General features: G+C 47.4%; 2 protein-coding genes across 3 annotated transcripts; both read right to left on the bottom strand.

The window, feature by feature from the left end:
* Window positions 1-5,450: 5,450 nt before the first annotated feature.
* On the bottom strand, window positions 5,451-13,304 carry LOC308581179 (uncharacterized protein). The gene is made up of 2 exons (XM_081183704.1): window positions 13,235-13,304; window positions 5,451-8,866 (listed from the first exon to the last, which is right to left on the bottom strand). Exon 2 carries the CDS (start codon window positions 8,619-8,621, stop codon window positions 7,863-7,865), a length of 759 nt encoding a protein of 252 aa, XP_081039830.1. The 5' UTR covers window positions 8,622-8,866; window positions 13,235-13,304; the 3' UTR covers window positions 5,451-7,862.
* LOC308580416 (tigger transposable element-derived protein 1-like) lies at window positions 8,866-17,723 on the bottom strand. 2 transcript variants are annotated; one of them, XR_014004823.1, is made up of 5 exons: window positions 17,563-17,723; window positions 14,864-15,843; window positions 13,713-13,839; window positions 10,267-12,544; window positions 8,866-9,449 (listed from the first exon to the last, which is right to left on the bottom strand). XR_014004823.1 is itself a non-coding variant. In XM_081182001.1 (4 exons), exons 2-4 carry the CDS (start codon window positions 15,578-15,580, stop codon window positions 10,830-10,832), a joined length of 2,559 nt encoding a protein of 852 aa, XP_081038127.1. In that variant the 5' UTR covers window positions 15,581-15,843; window positions 17,563-17,723; the 3' UTR covers window positions 8,866-10,829. The 2 variants fall into 2 exon arrangements, 1 of the variants encoding a protein (XP_081038127.1); XM_081182001.1 differs by having other exon boundaries at window positions 8,866-12,544.
* Between the last annotated feature and the right edge of the window lie 197 nt (window positions 17,724-17,920).

The following is a 17,920-nucleotide window of genomic DNA, read 5'->3' as shown; positions in this document are numbered from 1 at the left end:
CTCAGGCTCCATGGAGTCAGCGCCTATGCCAGGTAGGTATTTTAGGGCACTGTTTTGTGAAGTATTCTCTGCGTTTTCCCCATGCTTTTTGAAACTCTTGTCTAATTGCCTCTGTTAATCTAGCCAGTTCAATATACTAGCCAGTTCAATATACTCTTAACAGTTTGTCTTGCCATTCCTTTTTTGTTGGCACAATCTCTTTTTTCCAGTTTTTAGCAATTAGGATCCTTGTTGCTCCTGATCTTCTCTTGCTATACCTGTGTCTTTTATCCCTAGTAGAAAAGCTTCTGTATTTTTCATAAAGTTATACTGAAACATTTTTTTAAGCTCATCATATACTATATTCCAGAAGCTTTTGATTTTTCCACAGGTCCACCAAACATGTATAAGTGTCCCCTCTGTTTTACCACACCTCCAGCACAGATTTGTTTTTGTCTTATACATTTTAGCTATTTTGGTAGGTGTTAAGTACCATCTATAAAACATCTTGATTAGATTTCCCCTCAATACTTCACAGGCTGTAAATTTCCAGTTCTTTCTCCATAGTTCTTCTATGGAGAACTATGGAACTAGGCAGCCTTGTGTGTATTCTCATATGGATGAGAAGGTTGGAATTCCTATCAAACGTTCTCCCGCAGTCTGGGAACCTGTGTGAAATCTCTCATGCAATGCAAGGTAGGAACTCCTCCAGAAGCATTTGTTGCAGTGGGAGCATTTGTATGGCTTCTCTCCTGCATGGGTCCTTTTATACGATTTAAGACATGGGTGTCAAACATAAGGCCCGCGAGCCGAATCCGGCCCGCCAGACCTCGTCATGTGGCCCGTGTAGCCGCCGCCGGCCACCAGCCTTCACCTTTTATTCTCGCTTTTTTTTTTTTTTGACACAAGAAAGCCACCTCTTCAGCGCATGCGCAGCAGCCTACAAGCCAGAGAACGTCTGCCCTCTAGCAGCGCCGGCCGTTCTACACAGGAAACCTCCACTTTACATGCATTCAGGAAACCTCCACTTGTTTTTATATTGAGCGCATGCCATCCTGTGATGTGACAGATCCAACGGCTGCCTGAACCCTTCTCTCCTGTACTGTAAGTCCTACAGATACAACCGGCCCTTTGAGGGTGACCAAACTGCTGATGCGGCCCCCGATGAATTTGAGTTAGACACCCCTGATTTAAGATAAGGGACATGTCAGAAAACTTTCCCAAAAGACTAAACACTTGTGTGTGGCTCTGTAGGATTAGATTTTTATGCTGCTGCATCACACTGTTGACTCATGTTAAGCTTGTTGTTTGCTAGGACTCCTAGATCCTTTTCACATGTGCTACTGTTTAAAATGTTTTAAAATTTTCCTTTTCCTTTTTTTTTTTTTTGTATATGCGGGGACGGGGATGGGGTGGGATGGATGTTCAGCTGGGAATTTGTTTGATTTTGATGGATTTGTAATTTTTACAGTTTTTTATTTGTATTTTTTTGTTTTCTGGTTTTTTTTGTTGTTTTTTAAATTGTTTTAAGGTCTTATTTTGTTCTTAAGGGGAGGGGTCAGGGCTGCCGGGGAGTGGGTCCCAGCCAACAAAATGGCTGGGGCATGTTCCACAGAGGGGGATGCGCTGGGACAACCGATCTCAGTGATCACGGGTAGGAGGAGGAGTTACGCTAAGACCAGACCATGTCATTACAGAGGAGGCAGGTTTAGTCATTGTCTGAGGACTATCCCTGCCTCCAGGTCTGGTCCTGACCGGACGGATACTAGAATCAGCAAGGGACATAGGCGCCGACTCCATGGGGCTTGAGGGGGCTCGAGCCCCCTCAAAAATTTTTTTGGGGGGGCTCAGCCCCCCCAATAATCTCAGGCGGGCGCCCTTCCAGCAGAGCGCCGCCGCCGTCCCCCGCCTCCTCCCCACTGCTCCTTCGCCAGCCAGCCAGCCGCGCGCCCTAATCGGAGAGCCCCGGCCGGAAATCCCGCGAGAACAGGGGAATCCCGACTGGCCACACCTCCCAGCCAGCCAATCGGCTGGCTGGGGGGGCGTGGCTTGCCCTATTTAGGGCCAGAGCCACTTTATTTGCATATTCATGAGCTTATTTATTATTCATGAGCTTTCCCGGGCCCCCCCAATATTTTTTCTAAGTCCGCGTCCCTGGCAAGGGATACCCACATGACCTGAAGGTGCTGCTGTGCAATGCCAGGTCAATGATTCATAAGACCACTGCCATCCATGACTTGATCATGGATGGAGGATTTGATCTGGCATGTGTAACAGAGACTTGGTTGGATGAAGCAGATGGGCCTGTTCTTGCCGCTGCTTGTCCACCAGGTTTCTCTTACGCACAGCAACCCAGGCCTTGTGGGCGGGGAGGGGGGGGTTGCAGTGATTTTTAGGAAGTCATTAGTTTGCACCAGGCGTCCTATTGGGAAGACCCAGCTCTCTGAGTGTATGTTCTGGAAGTTGGGCAATAGGGGCAGTACAGGATTCCTTTTGGTGTACCGACCTCCCCACTGCACCAAGGACTCCCTGCCCGAGCTGCTTCAGGTCGTGGCGGATGTTCTCTTGGAGACACCTAGTTTGGTTGTCCTAGGGGATTTTAATATCCATGCCAACACGACCTTACAAGCGGCCGCTCGGGACTTCGTGGAAAGCATGGCCTCCATGGGGCTGTCCCTGAATAAGTTTGGCCCAACCCATAGCCGCGGACATGCCTTGGACCTGGTGTTTATCTCTATGGATGTTGGTGATCTGGCACTAAGTAAAAGCGAAACGAAAGAAGTGCCATGGTCAGACCAATTCCTGGTGCAACTTGACTTCTCCGTGACCCTTCCCCTCTGCAGGGAGGTGGGACCGATTTGGATGGTCTGCCCCCGCCACTTAATGGATCCAAATGGTTTCCAGAGAGTGGTAGGGGATGCTTTATCCCATGTTGATGGCCTTTCAGCTGATTCCCTGGTGGCCCGCTGGAATGTGGAGTTAACCAGGGCTATTGACTGTTTGGCTCCAAAGCGCCCTCTCCGATTGCATGGAGCCCGGACAGCCCCGTGGTTTTCCACAGATCTGAGGGCAATGAAACAATCGTTGAGATGGCTAGAGCACCGGTGGCGGATGACCCATTCTGAAGCTGACCGGACACAGGTTAGAGCTCAATGTCGAGCCTACTAAGTGGCGGTAGCGATGGCGAAGAAGACTTTTTTCACCGCCTCTATTGCATCTGCAGAAAACAGCAGCAGGAGGCTTTTTCAGGTGGTCCGCAATTTAGCAGAACCACCTGCTACATCGGGGCCCAGTACGGGCCACATGATCTCCTGCAATGAGTTTTTTGCAGATAAAGTCGCTCAGATTCGGGAAGAGGTAGACGCCACCGTGGGAGCAGGGCCGGGGCAGGAGAGTGCTAGAGTCCTGTCTAGTCAAATTGCGTGGGATCAATTCCAATCTGATACCTCCGAGGATGTGGACAGGCTGCTTGGACGAGTGAAGCCAACCACCTTGATCCTTGCCCATCCTGACTTATAAAAGCGAGCCGGGAAGGGCTGGGCGATGGGCTTCGTGGGGTCGTGAATGCTTCCCTCCGTGAGGGAGCCTTCCCAGACCCGCTGAAAGAGGCGGTTATTAAACCGCTTCTTAAAAAAATCTTTAGATGCGGCCAAGATGGCCAACTATCGCCCAGTCTCAAATCTTCCATTCTTGGACAAGGTGACTGAGCGAGTGGTTGCTGAACAACTCCAGGCACGCCTGGAAGAAGCGGACCATTTGGATCCCTTCCAGTCGGGATTCAGGCCTCATCACGGGACTGAAACTGCCTTGGTCACACTGGTTGATGATCTCCGGCGGGCTAGGGACAAAGGTAAGAGCTGTTTCCTAGTTCTGCTGGATCTCTCAGCGGCGTTTGATACCATCAACCATAACATCCTTCTGGACCGTCTTGAGGGGCTGGGAGCTGGGGGCACTGTCATACAGTGGTTCCGCTCCTTCCTCCTGGACCGTGTTCAGAAAGTAGTGGTGGGGGATGAGTGTTCAGACCCCTGGGCTCTCACTTGTGGGGTGCCTCAGGGTTCTGTCCTCTCCCCCATGCTTTTTAACATCTACATGCAGCCGCTGGGAGAGATCATCAGGGGGTTTGGGCTGGGTGTTCATCAGTATGCGGATGATACCCAGCTCTACCTCTCTTTCAAATCAGAACCAGTGAAGGCGGTGACGGTCCTGTGTGAGTATCTGGAGGCGGTTGGAGGATGGATGGCGGCTAACAGATTGAGATTGAATCCTGACAAGACAGAAGTACTGTTTCTGGGGGACAGGAGGCGGGCAGGTGTGGAGGATTCCCTCTGTGCCCCTGAAGGACCAGGTGCGCAGCCTGGGAGTCATTTTGGATTCACAGCTGTCCATAGAGGCACAGGTTAAATCCGTGTCCAGGGCAGCTGTGTACCAGCTCCATCTGGTACGCAGGCTGAGACCCTATCTGCCTGCCGACTGCCTCGCCAGAGTGGTGCATGCTCTGGTTATCTCCCGCTTGGACTACTGCAATGCGCTCTATGTGGGGCTACCTTTGAAGGTGACCCGGAAACTACAACTAATCCAGAACGCAGCAGCCAGACTGGTGACTGGGAGTGGCCGCCGAGACCATATAACACCGGTCTTGAAAGACCTACATTGGCTCCCAGTACGTTTCCGAGCACAATTCAAAGTGTTGGTGCTGACCTTTAAAGCCCTAAACGACCTCGGTCCAGTATACCTGAAGGAACGTCTCCACCCCCATCGTTCTACCCGGACACTGAGGTCCAGCACCGAGGGCCTTCTGGCGGTTCCCTCACTATGAGAAGCCAAGTTACAGGGAACCAGGCAGAGGCCTTCTCGGTAGTGGCGCCCTCCCTTGGAATGCCTTCCCACCAGATGTCAAAGAGAACAACAACTACCAGACTTTTAGAAGACACCTGAAGGCAGCCCTGTTTAGGGAAACTTTTAATGTTTGATGTATCACAGTATTTTCATATTCTTTTGGAAGCCGCCCAGAGTGGCTGGGGAAATCCAGCCAGATGGGCGGGGTATAAATAATAAATTATTATTATTATTATTATTATTATTATTATTATTATTATTATTATTATTATTATTATTACTGGCAAGTCAGGTGTCCTCCATCTTAAATTTGCACTATTCCTGCCTAAGTGTAGAACCAGACATTTGTCCATATGGAAATTCATTCTGTTACTGGGGCCCAGTTCTCCAATCTGTTAATGTCATCCTGAAACCCGATATAGTATTCTGTGGCATTAACTATTTCTCCCAGTTTGGTGTTACCTGCAAATTTAATCAGCATCCCCTCAAATACCTTCACCCAAGTTGTTTATAAAGACGTTGGAAAACAATGGGCCCAGGACCCTGCAGCACCCCACTTGTCACTTTTTTCCAGGATGATGAGGAGCCATGAATGAGTACTCTTTGACCTCAAAGAGTACTCATTAATGGTTCCTCATCATCCTGGAAAAAAGTTGTAGTCAACCAGCTACAAATCCACCTCTAAGAGTAACATATGGGGCTGGGCAGATTATGGACAACACTACTGGTTCCTTTTTTCCATATTTTATTTTTATTGATACTCATCCAAAGATATTCAAAAGTTTATACACAGTGCAAAGTATATTCTTATACCTGAATAAAAGAAATATTTTAAAAAATCTAATCTAAAAAGAAATAGAAGGGAAAAAATAAACAGAAGAAAAAGGGAGAAATAGAAAAAGACGGAAAGACTTCTGATTCTCTGTCAAGTAAATATAACAACTTGTTCAAAGCATTCACTCAAACTGACATCCAATCATTCTATTTTCTATAAGCCAATATTATTTTCAATCTTCAGATCCAGATATTGCATGTTGACGGTCTCTTTCACGCAAAAACCCCACAGTAATTTTCCAAACCTTAATAAATATCAAAAGAGCCCAGGGTGGCAAACCAATGAGTAGCCAAGGAACACAAAACAAAACAAAACAAAACAAAACAAAACATATTTAAGCCATTTAAAAGCAGTCTAAATATCTGAAAACATTTTACAACACCAAAAGGTCATTGTTAACACCTCTCAGTCGGGTTACCCACATGCCAACGTTTTTTATTTATTGTTACATTTATACCTCATATTTTCTCTAGGGAGATATAGTGGGTCCGTGGTTTTTCCTGTCCTCATTTCCCCTTGTGAGGTAGGCTAGGGTCCTCAGAAGCACTCAATGGACTTTGTGGCTGTTGGGCGGGATTTGAATCTGCATCTCCCAAGTTCTTGTGCTACACACTGGACCACACTGCCTCTCTCTATGGTGGCGGAGGTGTTAATGGACTGCAAAGATGTTTTTTAAATGGTTGAAAAGAAACATGCTGTATAAGCATTGAAAGGGAAACAGGTGGGGGCATGTCCAGTAATTATGTAATAGGAGAGGTGTCACTAGTAATGGGGTCAGAAGATAAATGTACTTTTTTAAAAAGGGGGGGGGTCAAGGGAATCAGAAGTTGTGCCACCTCTGCCACAATGGCCTTCCTGCTATTCTCTTCCTTTCCTTTGAGAGCGTCTCCCTACTCAGCCTCGTCCCCACCGCCCTGCAGCTGTCCCTTTGGCGCTTGTGCTTCTGCCGCTGCCCCCAGGAGTTCTCGTTCCAACTCAACGGACCCTCCTCCTCGCCTCCTCATTTTTTGGGCCCCCACTAAGCACTTCCTACCAGAATAAGGGCGGGTACCACCATCATGACACCAACTGGACACAGCACATGTGCACCTCAGAGTCCACCATCTCCCGAGGGAGACCATTCCGCTGTCAAACAGCTCTTACCATCAGAAAGCTCTTCCTGATGTTAAATCAGAATCTCCTTCCTTGGAACATGAAGCCACTGGTTTGAGTCCTAATCATCCAGAGCTGGAGAAAACCAGCTTGCTCCATATTCCACATGACAGCCCTTGAGATATTTGAAGACGGCTATCCTATCTCCTCTCAGTCTCCTCCAGGTTAACAAACCCAGCTCCTTCAACCAGTCCTCGTAAGGCCTGGTTTCCTTAGTTTTCTGGGGAACTCCAGCATATGAAGTGGCTGATGGCTGGCACATAGGTGGCACAACAAAGTTAAGCCTTCTGGATCAGTCCCTGATCTATCTAACCCGGCATTTTTATTGCCTTATATGACAAAATGTATCGCTTGACTGTAAAAACAGAACCTCTAAGCAGTTTGCAAGAAATATTAAACAGATCGGTTAGAAGCAGTTAAAAACAAGTAATTAGAAACCTTTAAAAAGATTGAAATCAGCAGTAAATTGAGGAGAAGTTAAAACTCTCCAACGTCGACACGTCTGGACAAAATGCTTTTCAGCAGGTGTCAAAAAGAAAGCGGCAAAGGTACCTGCCTGATGTCCAGAGGGCTAAGTCCCACAAGCGTCCTGTTCTCGCAGGAGCTAAGAGGACGCTTGTGAGAAACCCGCAAGTGGGAACTGGGCACAAAAGCCCTTTCCCTTCCTCTGCTTTCCATCAACCAGATTTCAGATGCATACACATGCAGTCCTCGTTTTGTGTGGGGGTTACGTTCTGGACACTCGCGTGCATAAACCTACCTTGCCCTGTCCACCCCCCCTTTTGTGACAACTTTATGGCCTTTGGGGGCTACTTCTGGGTTTGGTGCCATGCACGCCTGCGAAATCAGACGCCGCTAAACCGGTCGTCGCCTGTAATGCCTCTGAAATCTGACCAAGCGCAGGTTCACGCACGCCCTTCATATTCACGAGGAATTTTAAAACATTACAATTTTAATATTTTTAAATCAGGCCTTTGATGGCTAAAATATACAACACCAAGAGAAGTACGTTGTGCAAACGGGAGGCAGTGATTGGCTGTCACCCATAACTTCTAGTTCACGGGCTTACAAACTGTTCTTGAAGACCTCCACAAACCGAGCATTGAAGCTGGTTCTCTCTGTGCTTCCGCACATGGGCAAGCAGTTCAGCACTGACTCCAAAGTTTTCCCCGCAGATAAAACACGCCAACGGCTCCTCTACTGTGTGGGTCTTCTCATGTTCAACGAGCTCCGAGTTTTTTATGAAGCCTTTCCCGCAGTAGCAGCAGAAGGCTGTGTGGCTACTCTCGCGGGACAGAAACTGTGAGTTCCAAAGGAAGAACTTCCCGCAGTGCGAACATTTATATGGCTTATGTGGTGTGTCGCCTCGGTGAGTTTGCCGATGAGCTTTGAGCTCCCACCAGTTTATGTAGGATTCCGGGCAAAAGCAGCATTTATAAGGCTTCTCGCCTCTGTGGAGTTGCTGGTGTTTGAGGAGGACCGACTTGGAGGAGTAGCTTTTATCGCATTCTGTGCAGGAATAACGTTCTTCTCTCCCACGGGTTTTTACTTGAGGGATCCAGTGAAAGTTTTTCCCACAGTGGGAACATTTATGCGCAGTCTGGCCAGTCTGGATTGTCTCTCTCTTTCCACAGTGGGAGCATTTATACAGTTTCTCACCTACGTGGCTTCTCTCGTGTATCAAAAGGTCTGAGCTGCTGCCGAAGCTCCGACTGCATTGCCAACACTTGTATGGCGTCTCCTCTGTGGGAATAGCCCCGTCTGTACTCCCATGGGCCTTTTGACCACAGATTTCCCCACCCGTGTCATATTCCATGTCATTCTTTTCATGCTGCTGGGTGGCATCTTTGCAAACACCCTCTTGGATAATAATTGGATCTGCTTTCTTCTCTGTGTCTTTCCTCTTCTGTGTCTCTGCCCTACGCTGGTTCTTATCAGCTTCTCCCTGGAACAGGAAATCCTTCTCTTGGCCTGCTTTCAAGGTTGTCTTCCGCTGCTCTGTTTGTTCAGGACTTTCTCGCAAGCGCTTCGGCCTCTTGCTTTCACTCAGTCGCCTGTCCCCTGCTGGAAGAAAAACAGAATCAGGGTAGGAATCAGACACAGCTCCAATCCGGGCTTTTTTTCCAGCCGGAACACACTGGAGTTTGGTTTGGTTCTGGCTCCTCTCAGGTGGGTGCCATTGCCATTATAAGAGAACAAGGCAAGCGTTCACGATGAGTTCCGGCACCTCTTTTTTTCTAGAAAAACAGCCCTGGCTCCAGCTTTGCTCTTTGTGAAGAAGTGCTTCCTATTTTGTCTCTCATGAATCTTCTACCACTTGTGATACAAAGTATTATGAGGAAGTGGACTTCTTTTTTGCCCCTATTCCCTTTCTCCATTCCATGCCTAAATGTAGACAGCTCTACTATGTTTCCCCCCGCCAAATTAAATAGCCCCTCAAATTTATAAGACGTTTGATTTTAGAGAACCCCAGAACAGTTTTTTAAAATAATAAAACAGTAAGATTGCAGTAAAAACAATTAAAATACTCAGAAAATTAAAACCAGCAATAAACCAAAAACCTATCAGCATTCTAATATCTTACTAGGGTTGTCTATAAACAAAAAATGTTTTAACAAGAGCTAAAAAAGGTATTCAAATATACCTTCCTTAAGAAACCAGAGGCCTTCCTCTTGGGCATTGTCGGCCAAATGGTGTCAAAGAAGGACCAAACTTTTTTTATGTAGGCGACAACAGCAGCAAGAATACTCATCGCAAAATACTGAAATACTGGAAGACTCAAGATTTGCCCACTCTGGAAGAATGGCAGATGCAACTGATAGACTACATGGAATTGGCAGAAATGACTGGCAGAATCCGAGACCTCTGAGAAGAGACAGTGGAAGAGGACTGGAAGAAACTCAAGGACTATTTGCAAAAGTATTGTAAATTGTATGAATGCTAGAATGATGCAGGATATAAAGACAACATGGCATTAGTAACCTAGCGGAAAGGAGTATGAAAATAACTGAATTATAAGAACAAAGATGAAATTTGAATAATATTATGTCAAGCTTAAATATTTAAATACTTGATAACAAAGGGTAAAATTGGAGACATAATAGTTGAAATGTACAATTTAAAACAAATTTTGAGAGAAGGTGAAGTATTGCTGAACATGATTTTGTAAACAGGAACACAGAAAAGGGAGATGTGAGGGAGTCATGAAAGAGGGCTATGGAAATAATATTTAAGAAAGTGAATTATTTTCTTTTTTATGTTTTTTATGTCTTTCTTGTTTGTTTTTTCTATATGCTTTGTATGCTTTTTTTGTCTTTTTTTGGCTTATGGTGTTTTTCTTTTCTTTTTTGGATTGTGAATGGGAAGTTTGTTGTATTGTTTTAAATTGTTTAAAACCCTTAATAAATATTTTATTAAAAAAACAAACAAACAAAAAAACCAAAAAGGGTATGCCTGCTTACTGTCAACAGGCAGGGAGTTCCACTGTGTAGGTGTCACCACAATAAGAGATCAATTTCTAACAAATGCGGAACCTTTTATTCTAGAGGAGGTGATCATTTTTGAAGTTCCTTTCTGCACATTTTCCAGTTCTAAATCTATCTATCTGTGTGTTTCTGAATTGTATATATAGGTACTGAATTTTTTGAATTACAGATGCAAGCTTCCCTCTCCGTGCTTCTGCCACCTTTGCAAAAATGATTGATCTGCCCCATGATTGAGCAGGACCACTACAGTAGTGCCTCACAAGACGCAATTAATTCGTTCCGCGAGTTTTTTCGTCTAGCGAATTTTTCGTCTTGCGAAGCACGAAATCCCATAGGAATGCATTGAAATTCAATTAATGTGTTCCTATGGTCAAAAAAAGTCCAAACAAAGCCAAATTTGGTACAACAAGAGTTTATTAAGTGCTCTTTAAAGTCACACATACTGTAAAGAGCATTTCAAAAATTGAAGGAACAATTAATTAAGTTTCTAAACATGACAGAAAAACATTTAAAAATCAACAAAGTGTACAGTACATTTTCTAAGACTCTGGGGGACAACTCGAAGAAGGTTCCTCTTCCACTCTTTGCTTCTTGCTGAAGAACCTGCCCATGGTCTGCTGCTTCATCCGCCTTTTCAGCACCTCCCTGAAAGGTGACATGACCCTCGTATCAAAAGTGTTCACAAGGTCACGTGCCATGTGCTTGTCAGGGTGGTGCCGCTGTACAAAAGCCTGCACATCCTTCCACTTCCGGCAAATGTTCCTCAGTTCTTTGGAGGACAGCCGTTCCTCAGTTGCTTCCTCTTCCAGCGAGGCCTGCTCCTGCGCAGCCTCTGCCTGCAGTTCGACCAGCTCCTGGGTGGTTAGCTCGTGGTCGTGCTCCTCCACCAGCTCACTGATGTCCTCCTCTGTGACCTCCAGGCCCATGGTCCTCCCCAAGGCAACAATGTCCTGCACCACTGTTGACTCTGGTGCATCAGAGTCACTTGGTGCCACACAGTCCGGCCACAGGCTGCGCCAAGCGCAATTCAAATTTCTCTGGCTGATCCCGTTCCAGGCTGTGGTGATCATCTTCAAGCAGGTGACGATGTCGAAGTGGTCCTTCCAGAATTCCCGCAGGGTGATGGTGGTGCAATCAGTCACCTCGAAGCATCGCCTGAAAAGCTCCTTGGTGTAGAGTTTTTTGAAATTGGCAATTACCTGCTGATCCATCGGCTGGAGCAGTGGCGTGGTGTTAGGAGGCAGGAACATGATGCTGATGAAGCTGAATTCCTCCAACAAGTCCTCCTCAAGGCCTTTAGGATGAGCAGGAGCACTGTCCATCAGAAGCAAAGCCTTCAGCGGCAGGTCGTTGTCCAGCAGGTACTGTTTGACAGCAGGGCCAAAAGCAAGATTGACCCAGTCCACAAACAGCACACGTGTGACCCAAGCCTTACTGTTGGATCGCCACATGACACTCAGCTGCTCCTTGTCGACCTTGTGTTTCTTGAAGGCCCGTGGGTTCTCCAAGTGGTACACCAGCAGGGGCTTGATCTTCAGGTCGCCGCTTGCGTTGGCACAGAAGAGCAGGGTCAGGCGGTCCTTCATGGGCTTGTGGCCAGGCAACTCGGCCTCCTCCTGTGTGATGAAAGTCCTTTTGGGCATCCTCTTCCAAAACAGCCTGGTCTCGTCGCAGTTGAAGACCTGCTGTGGAACGTAGCCCTCCATCTTCACAACCTCCAGGAACTCCGCTGCAAAGTCTTCAGCCACAGAAACATCAGAACTGGCAGCTTCTCCATACCTGACCACGCTGTGGATTCCAGATCTTGTCTTGAACCGGACAAACCAGCCTCTGCTTGCCTTGAAGACTTCTGGCTCGCCTGAGGTTCCTGGCTGTTCCCGGATGAGGTCTGCGTGCAAGGCCTTGGCCTTCTCACAAATGACGGCCTCAGTCACTGTGTCCCCTGCACGCCGCTTCTCTTCTAACCAGATGAGCAGCAACTTCTCCACCTCCTCCAGAACAGCTGGGCGGTTCTTCACGATCCTGGTGACTCCCTTGGCTGCATCAGTCGCAAGGATCTTCTCCCTCATCTTCAGGATGGTCGCGATGGTCGATGGATTCCTCCCGTACTCCCTGGCGAGGTCTGTCACACGCATTCCATCGTCGTGCTTCCGGATGATCTCCTTCTTCATTTCCAGCGTCACCTTCTCCTTCTTCCCCTCGCCGGCCTCTGCAGCAGCAGTCTTCTTGGGTCCCATGGCAGCACAGCTCCTACCTTCGCAAACCCAAAAAAATTAAAAAATCAGTGCTTCACATCCAAAAAATTCAAAAGCACCCAGCCACCCACCACACAGAAGTTCAAACCCAGAACCAAGTCCTTGAATTCCAAACACCCCAACCCAAAATCCAAAACCCCCCAAAAAAGTTTTAAAAGTTTAACTTACCGAATGACTGCAAAAGAAGTTTTGGAAAAGCTTCAAAAATCACCAAAGTCTTCAAAAACCTCAACTATTCCCCCAGCCATCCACCACACAGAAATTGCAAACCCCTCCCCAACTGTTCCCCAGCCCCTCCCCAACTGTTGCAAACCCCACCCCAACTGTTCCCCCAGCCACCCACCACACAGAAATTCAAATCAAGATTTTTTTTAAAAAAAACAGCAGAGTGGCCCACTGGTCACAGAAAATCATAAAAATGCAGAAAAAAACCACACAAGCTTCCAGATTCTTGCAAACCCCTCCTCAACTGTTCCCCCAGCCACCCACCACACAGAAATTCAAACCCAGATTTTTTTTTAAAAAAACAGCAGAGTGGCCCAATGGTCACAGAAAATAATAAAAATGCAGAAAAAAACCACAAGCTTCCAGATTCTTGCAAACCCCTCCCCAACACCAAGTCCTTGAATTCCAAACACCCCAACCCAAAATCCAAAAACCCCCCAAAAAGTTTTAAAAGTTTAACTTACCAAATGGCTGCAAAAGAAGTTTTGGAAAAGCTTCAAAAATCACCAAAGTCTTCAAAAACCTCAAAAAAGGCTACCACACCGCGTGCTATGAGTTGCTCCTCGAAGTCAAGTCGCAACTGCACCTCTTCAAGCAATGCACCCTGGGTATTAACGGTTTTACGAAAAAGGAAACAAACTTGCAAGACGTTTTCGTCTTGTGAAGCAAGCCCATAGGGAAATTGGTCTTGCGAAGCAGCCCAAAAAACGCAAAACCCTTTTGTCTAGCGAGTTTTTCGTCTTGCGAGGCATTCGTCTTGCGGGGCACCACTGTACTTAGCAGGCAGTGGCCAGTTGTGTGGACAGTTTTAGGCCCCAAAACCCACAGAGCTTGAAGGTGACCTGGGAAGACGAGCCTTCCATTTTAGGTGGGGGAAAGCAACAAAACTGGAAAGTCAGGAGTCCTGAGATATTCGAAGAGACAGACCCCAGAGGAACTCACCCAATAAGCTCACACTCTGCTTGTCCCCCTGCTTGGGCCTTGTGGAAAGCTGCATCTTCACCATGCCTGGCAGAGACTGTTCTGCCTTGCAGGGATTTAAAAGCTCCTTTTCTGACATCTCTGTGATCTGCCAGTGGGGAAGATGGAGGGGAGAAGAGTCAGTTCAAAACCAAGTCACAGTGCAGGCAAAATGTGTGCTTAGAGGTTGGCGATAAATGTTACTTATTACAAGGATTTGATATTATCACAATCTGTCACAAGAATGTAAGGACATAATATGAGCCCCCTAGTCTCCCAGAACACAAAGGGGAATGAAGAGGGTGGAGCAAAGGGAGACAAGAGGAAGGAGTCCCAGGTTCCTCACAACTGCCTCATTGGGTCAAGATCTACCGGGAAGAATTGCTGTGATCACTAGGCCTGAGCTGCTTTGTTTCTCTGAATAAAGAGTGAATTTCACTGACACTTTGTGAGTTACTGCTGACTTGCTCCCCACTCCTGCCTTGAGACTGGCTTTGTCAAGGTGGCTGGGTGCCCAATTGGGGCTTTGTGCTTACGAACATTGTTGTATGTCGCTTTAGGTTGCATTGGCAAAAAATAGACTGATAATAAGTTATAATAATAATAATACAGTAATAGTACAGCGGTACCTCGGGTTAAGTACTTAATTCGTTCTGGAGGTCTGTTCTTAACCTGAAGCACCACTTTAGCTAATGGGGCCTCCCGCTGCCGCCACGCCGCTGGAGCACAATTTCTGTTCTCCTCCTGAAGCAAAGTTCTTAACCCGAGGTACTATTTCTGGGTTGGTGGAGTCTGTAACCTGAAGCGTATGTAACCTGAAGCATATGTAACCCGAGGTACCACTGTAGTAGTAGTAGTCATAGCAACTCAAGACCCAGGAGTGGTTCAAGGGCACCATTTTCGAAACCCAATTCAGGCATGCTTGCAATGCCTGCAGTACGCATTTAAAGCACATGGCTTTTCCCTATTGAGTTCTGGGAACTGTAGTTTACCCCTCAGAGAGCTACAACACACAGCACCCTTAATAAACTACACTTCCCAGGACACTTTGGAGGAAGCCATATGATCCACACGTGCGACAAATGTATGCTGTGGATGTGACCAAGGACACAACTTTGGAAACATCATCTTACCTGCACTTCCCAGCTGTTGACCACCTTCTGCCTCAGAAGGAACTCCTCCGCCAGGGTCACTGCCCAGGCACAGCTCCCTGGGTTACGTTCCCTCACCCAGCTCTGCATCTCTGAGGGCAGGACAGCCAGGAACTGCTCCAGGGTCACCAGCTCCAGGATCTGCTCCTTGGTGTGTCTCTCTGGCTTCAGCCACTGATGGCAACACTCCTGGAGCTGCCTGCAAAGCTTGTAAGGCCCACCGGCCTCTTCGTAGCAGAGCTCACGAAAACACCGGCGCTGCCTCTCCATCTCGGCACCATCCCCAGACGGAGTTCTTGCCTTCTCCTTCCCACTGGGAGTGGCACCCAGATTGGTCTCATGGTCCTCTTGGGCTTCCCCAGCAAGACGTGGCTGGATTTGGGAAGCCCACAATGCTCTGGGCCAGCTGTGGTCGTCTGTCACTCCCTCAGAGGTAGCCTCCAATACTTTGGGATTGTCCCAATCCCTTGTCTCAGGCACTTGTGGGTTTCCCTCTCCAGAATGGGAATCCTGTAGCATCTTCAAAAACTCCTGCAACTGGGCGTCCCAGTTCCTTGACGGCTCATCGTTTGGCTCCTGTTTCACATTTTGTTGGGCTTCCACAAGAACTTCCTTGAGCCTCCCAGTTTTCGGACAAATTGATCTTTGCTCTCCAAATTCAGGGCTCCAGCTCTGCTCCATTTTGATTTCGGGTTCCATGGCCAGCTTTAGCACCAGCCACAATCTCTTGCGTCACAGCTTTTTTCTTCCCACAGGGACTGGTCTTGTTGTGCCTCTTCTCTGCTCTCTCTTTCACTATCAACCCTTTAGGGATGCCTCAGCGCCCTTGCTAATATCCTTGTCCTTCAGCTAAAGATATTCATCCAGCTGGACTCTTCAAATGAGACTGCAAACCATCTGGATCTTTCAACAACCAGCAGAATCTGACTGTCCTTGAAGCTAATACGACCAAACTTCACCTACTGAGGGGGGAGTGGAGGGAAAAACAAGAGAGAAAATCTATAGGACTGTTAACGGAAAAATCCGAGGGCTCCCTTGGACAAAAACAAAGACACCAACCAGGATAACTTGGAGCAAAACAGCAGCCTGTAGGCTTGGTCTGTTGCAACAGGGTGCTCCCCTGACCCGCAGGAGAGAGGAGGGACCCAGAAAAAAAGGGTGTGCAAGGCCTTATAAAGACTTTTGAAATTGCCACCCTGTAGATCAAGACCACCCCCAGAAACATCATACATACATCACAGAAGGGGTATAACCTAAGACCACCCCTCAGATACATCACACCTACATCACTGAAAGGAGGGGTTGAGGGAGGAGTTGTGGTGGTAACCTGAGTGTCTTGTCACCTGGCTGGTTCCCCCTTTCCCCCTCCCCATGAGTACTTTCCAGGTGACAGAGGGGAGTTTGCAGTTTCCTGCCCCCAGAGGGAAGAGCTGATTATTGTCCTTTGTTCCAGTGCGTGCTGAATCCACTCCCATATGCAAGTTCTTTGTGATCTTGATGGTCTTCTGTCTAGGACCATCAGGGTTGGCATAGCAACTGGGCAGGGCTCCTGTGGATGTGCTGGGATGGTGAAGAGATTATGGCTGCCCTGTATCAAACCTTCCCCATTTTGTAGTCCTTCCTTCATGGAGTAAAATAAAAGTGGAACAGTGCAAATCCGATGTATGGTTGATTTTCTGTGAATTTATAATAGAAGCGTAGTGTATGTAGTGTGTGTGAGCGTGTGTGAAGTTTGTACAAACTGAATGATTGGGAGGGCGGGTTTCCTGCGACAGGACTGAAGACTAAAACCTCTCGGAATCTCTGAATACCCCATATTAATTGGGTCTGCTATTTCCGCACCTCCAAAAATCTATTTTAATTCCCAAGGAGCCTACAGACAAAAATACTAAAGGCACATGATACTTAATTCCCCTCCTGTGCTTCACAAGCCAAGGTGATGTAAACAGCCAGGATAGCTTGCTACAGCCTCTAAAACACTTTAAAACAATCCCAGAGTCCCTTAGAAAACGGCTGAATTGAGAAGACACTCTTGGAATTGGAGGGGAATGTGGGCATGTGTCTCTTAACAATTCTCAGTTCCCTTAACAAATTGCGCACCCCAGGATTTTATGGAGGAAGCAGCGACTGCTGAAAGTGGTATGAGACTGCTTTAAATGTATAGTGGAAATAAGGCCATACATAAGATTGGGAGTGGGTAGGGGGATCTCAGCAGCCCAGAAGCAGGGCTGGCCTAAGACATTATGCTGCCTGTGGCAGGGTGGAAAATAGCACCCTGCACTTGGAAAGTCTAACCGTGCGGTGGGAGGGGCCCCTGAGGGTCACCCAGTCCAACCCCCTGCAACGCAGGAAGATGCAGGTGCCCCATATGAGGACTTGAACCCAAACCGCGATGTTATCAGCATCATGCTCTAACCAACGGAGCTATTAGCAACAAAAGGCACAGCACCCAAACCTGGCCATTCAAAACCAGTTCCCCAATTCATTCTGCTTAATGGGAGGGCCAGCTTGCAACTTTTACCAGCAGCTGACCCACGTGATGGGGATGCCTCCGTCGCCCTGGTCCTCTTGTCTTATGAGACCTCCCCAAGCTCAGAATAAGGAACAATTAAAAAATTAAATTAAATTAAAACAGAAGCGGACCTGGGCAGACTCTCTGCATCTTCCCGCCTTTCACTCACCTGCGCTCTCATTTCCCTCGCAGAGAACCAGCAGCCGACTACGTCATTTTCAGGCGCCAGTCAAGAGAGGGAGGGCGGGAACCGGAAAGCAGCGTCTCCCTTCCGCCGGCCCATGCGCCTCATCTTCCTTTGACATATGCTTGGGCCGCTCTAGGATTCGGACCGCCGTTGCTTTAACCCTTTCATAGCTTGTAGCGCTCAGCTGCGGTCACAGAACTTGCCTGAGCAAGAGATGGGCTGGAAGTCTCATAACTGACTGTCAATGGTGCAAAGCGATGCCCGCATTTCCCCCCCAAAATTAGCATGGAAGTTTATTTTAGAAATCAAAGTGGACATAAAACCATACAATAAAAAAATA

The sequence above is a fragment of the Podarcis bocagei genome, assembly GCF_964188305.1.
Source record: "Podarcis bocagei genome assembly, chromosome: 2".
NCBI classification, from domain to species: domain Eukaryota; kingdom Metazoa; phylum Chordata; class Lepidosauria; order Squamata; family Lacertidae; genus Podarcis; species Podarcis bocagei.
This window is presented reverse-complemented; position numbering and strand designations above follow the sequence as displayed.

Bases quoted from the DNA above. Each gene is read 5' to 3' on its own strand.
- LOC308581179 (XM_081183704.1), bottom strand. From the start codon at position 8,621: ATGGAATATGACACGGGTGGGGAAATCTGTGGTCAAAAGGCCCATGGG.
- LOC308580416 (XM_081182001.1), bottom strand. From the start codon at position 15,580: ATGGAACCCGAAATCAAAATGGAGCAGAGCTGGAGCCCTGAATTTGGA. The intron at 13,840-14,863 runs GTAAGATGATGT...CCCCACTGGCAG, and splicing joins TCAACAGCTGGGAAGTGCAG to ATCACAGAGATGTCAGAAAA. The intron at 12,545-13,712 runs GTGAGTTCCTCT...GGGTTTGCGAAG, and splicing joins GCAGAGTGTGAGCTTATTGG to GTAGGAGCTGTGCTGCCATG.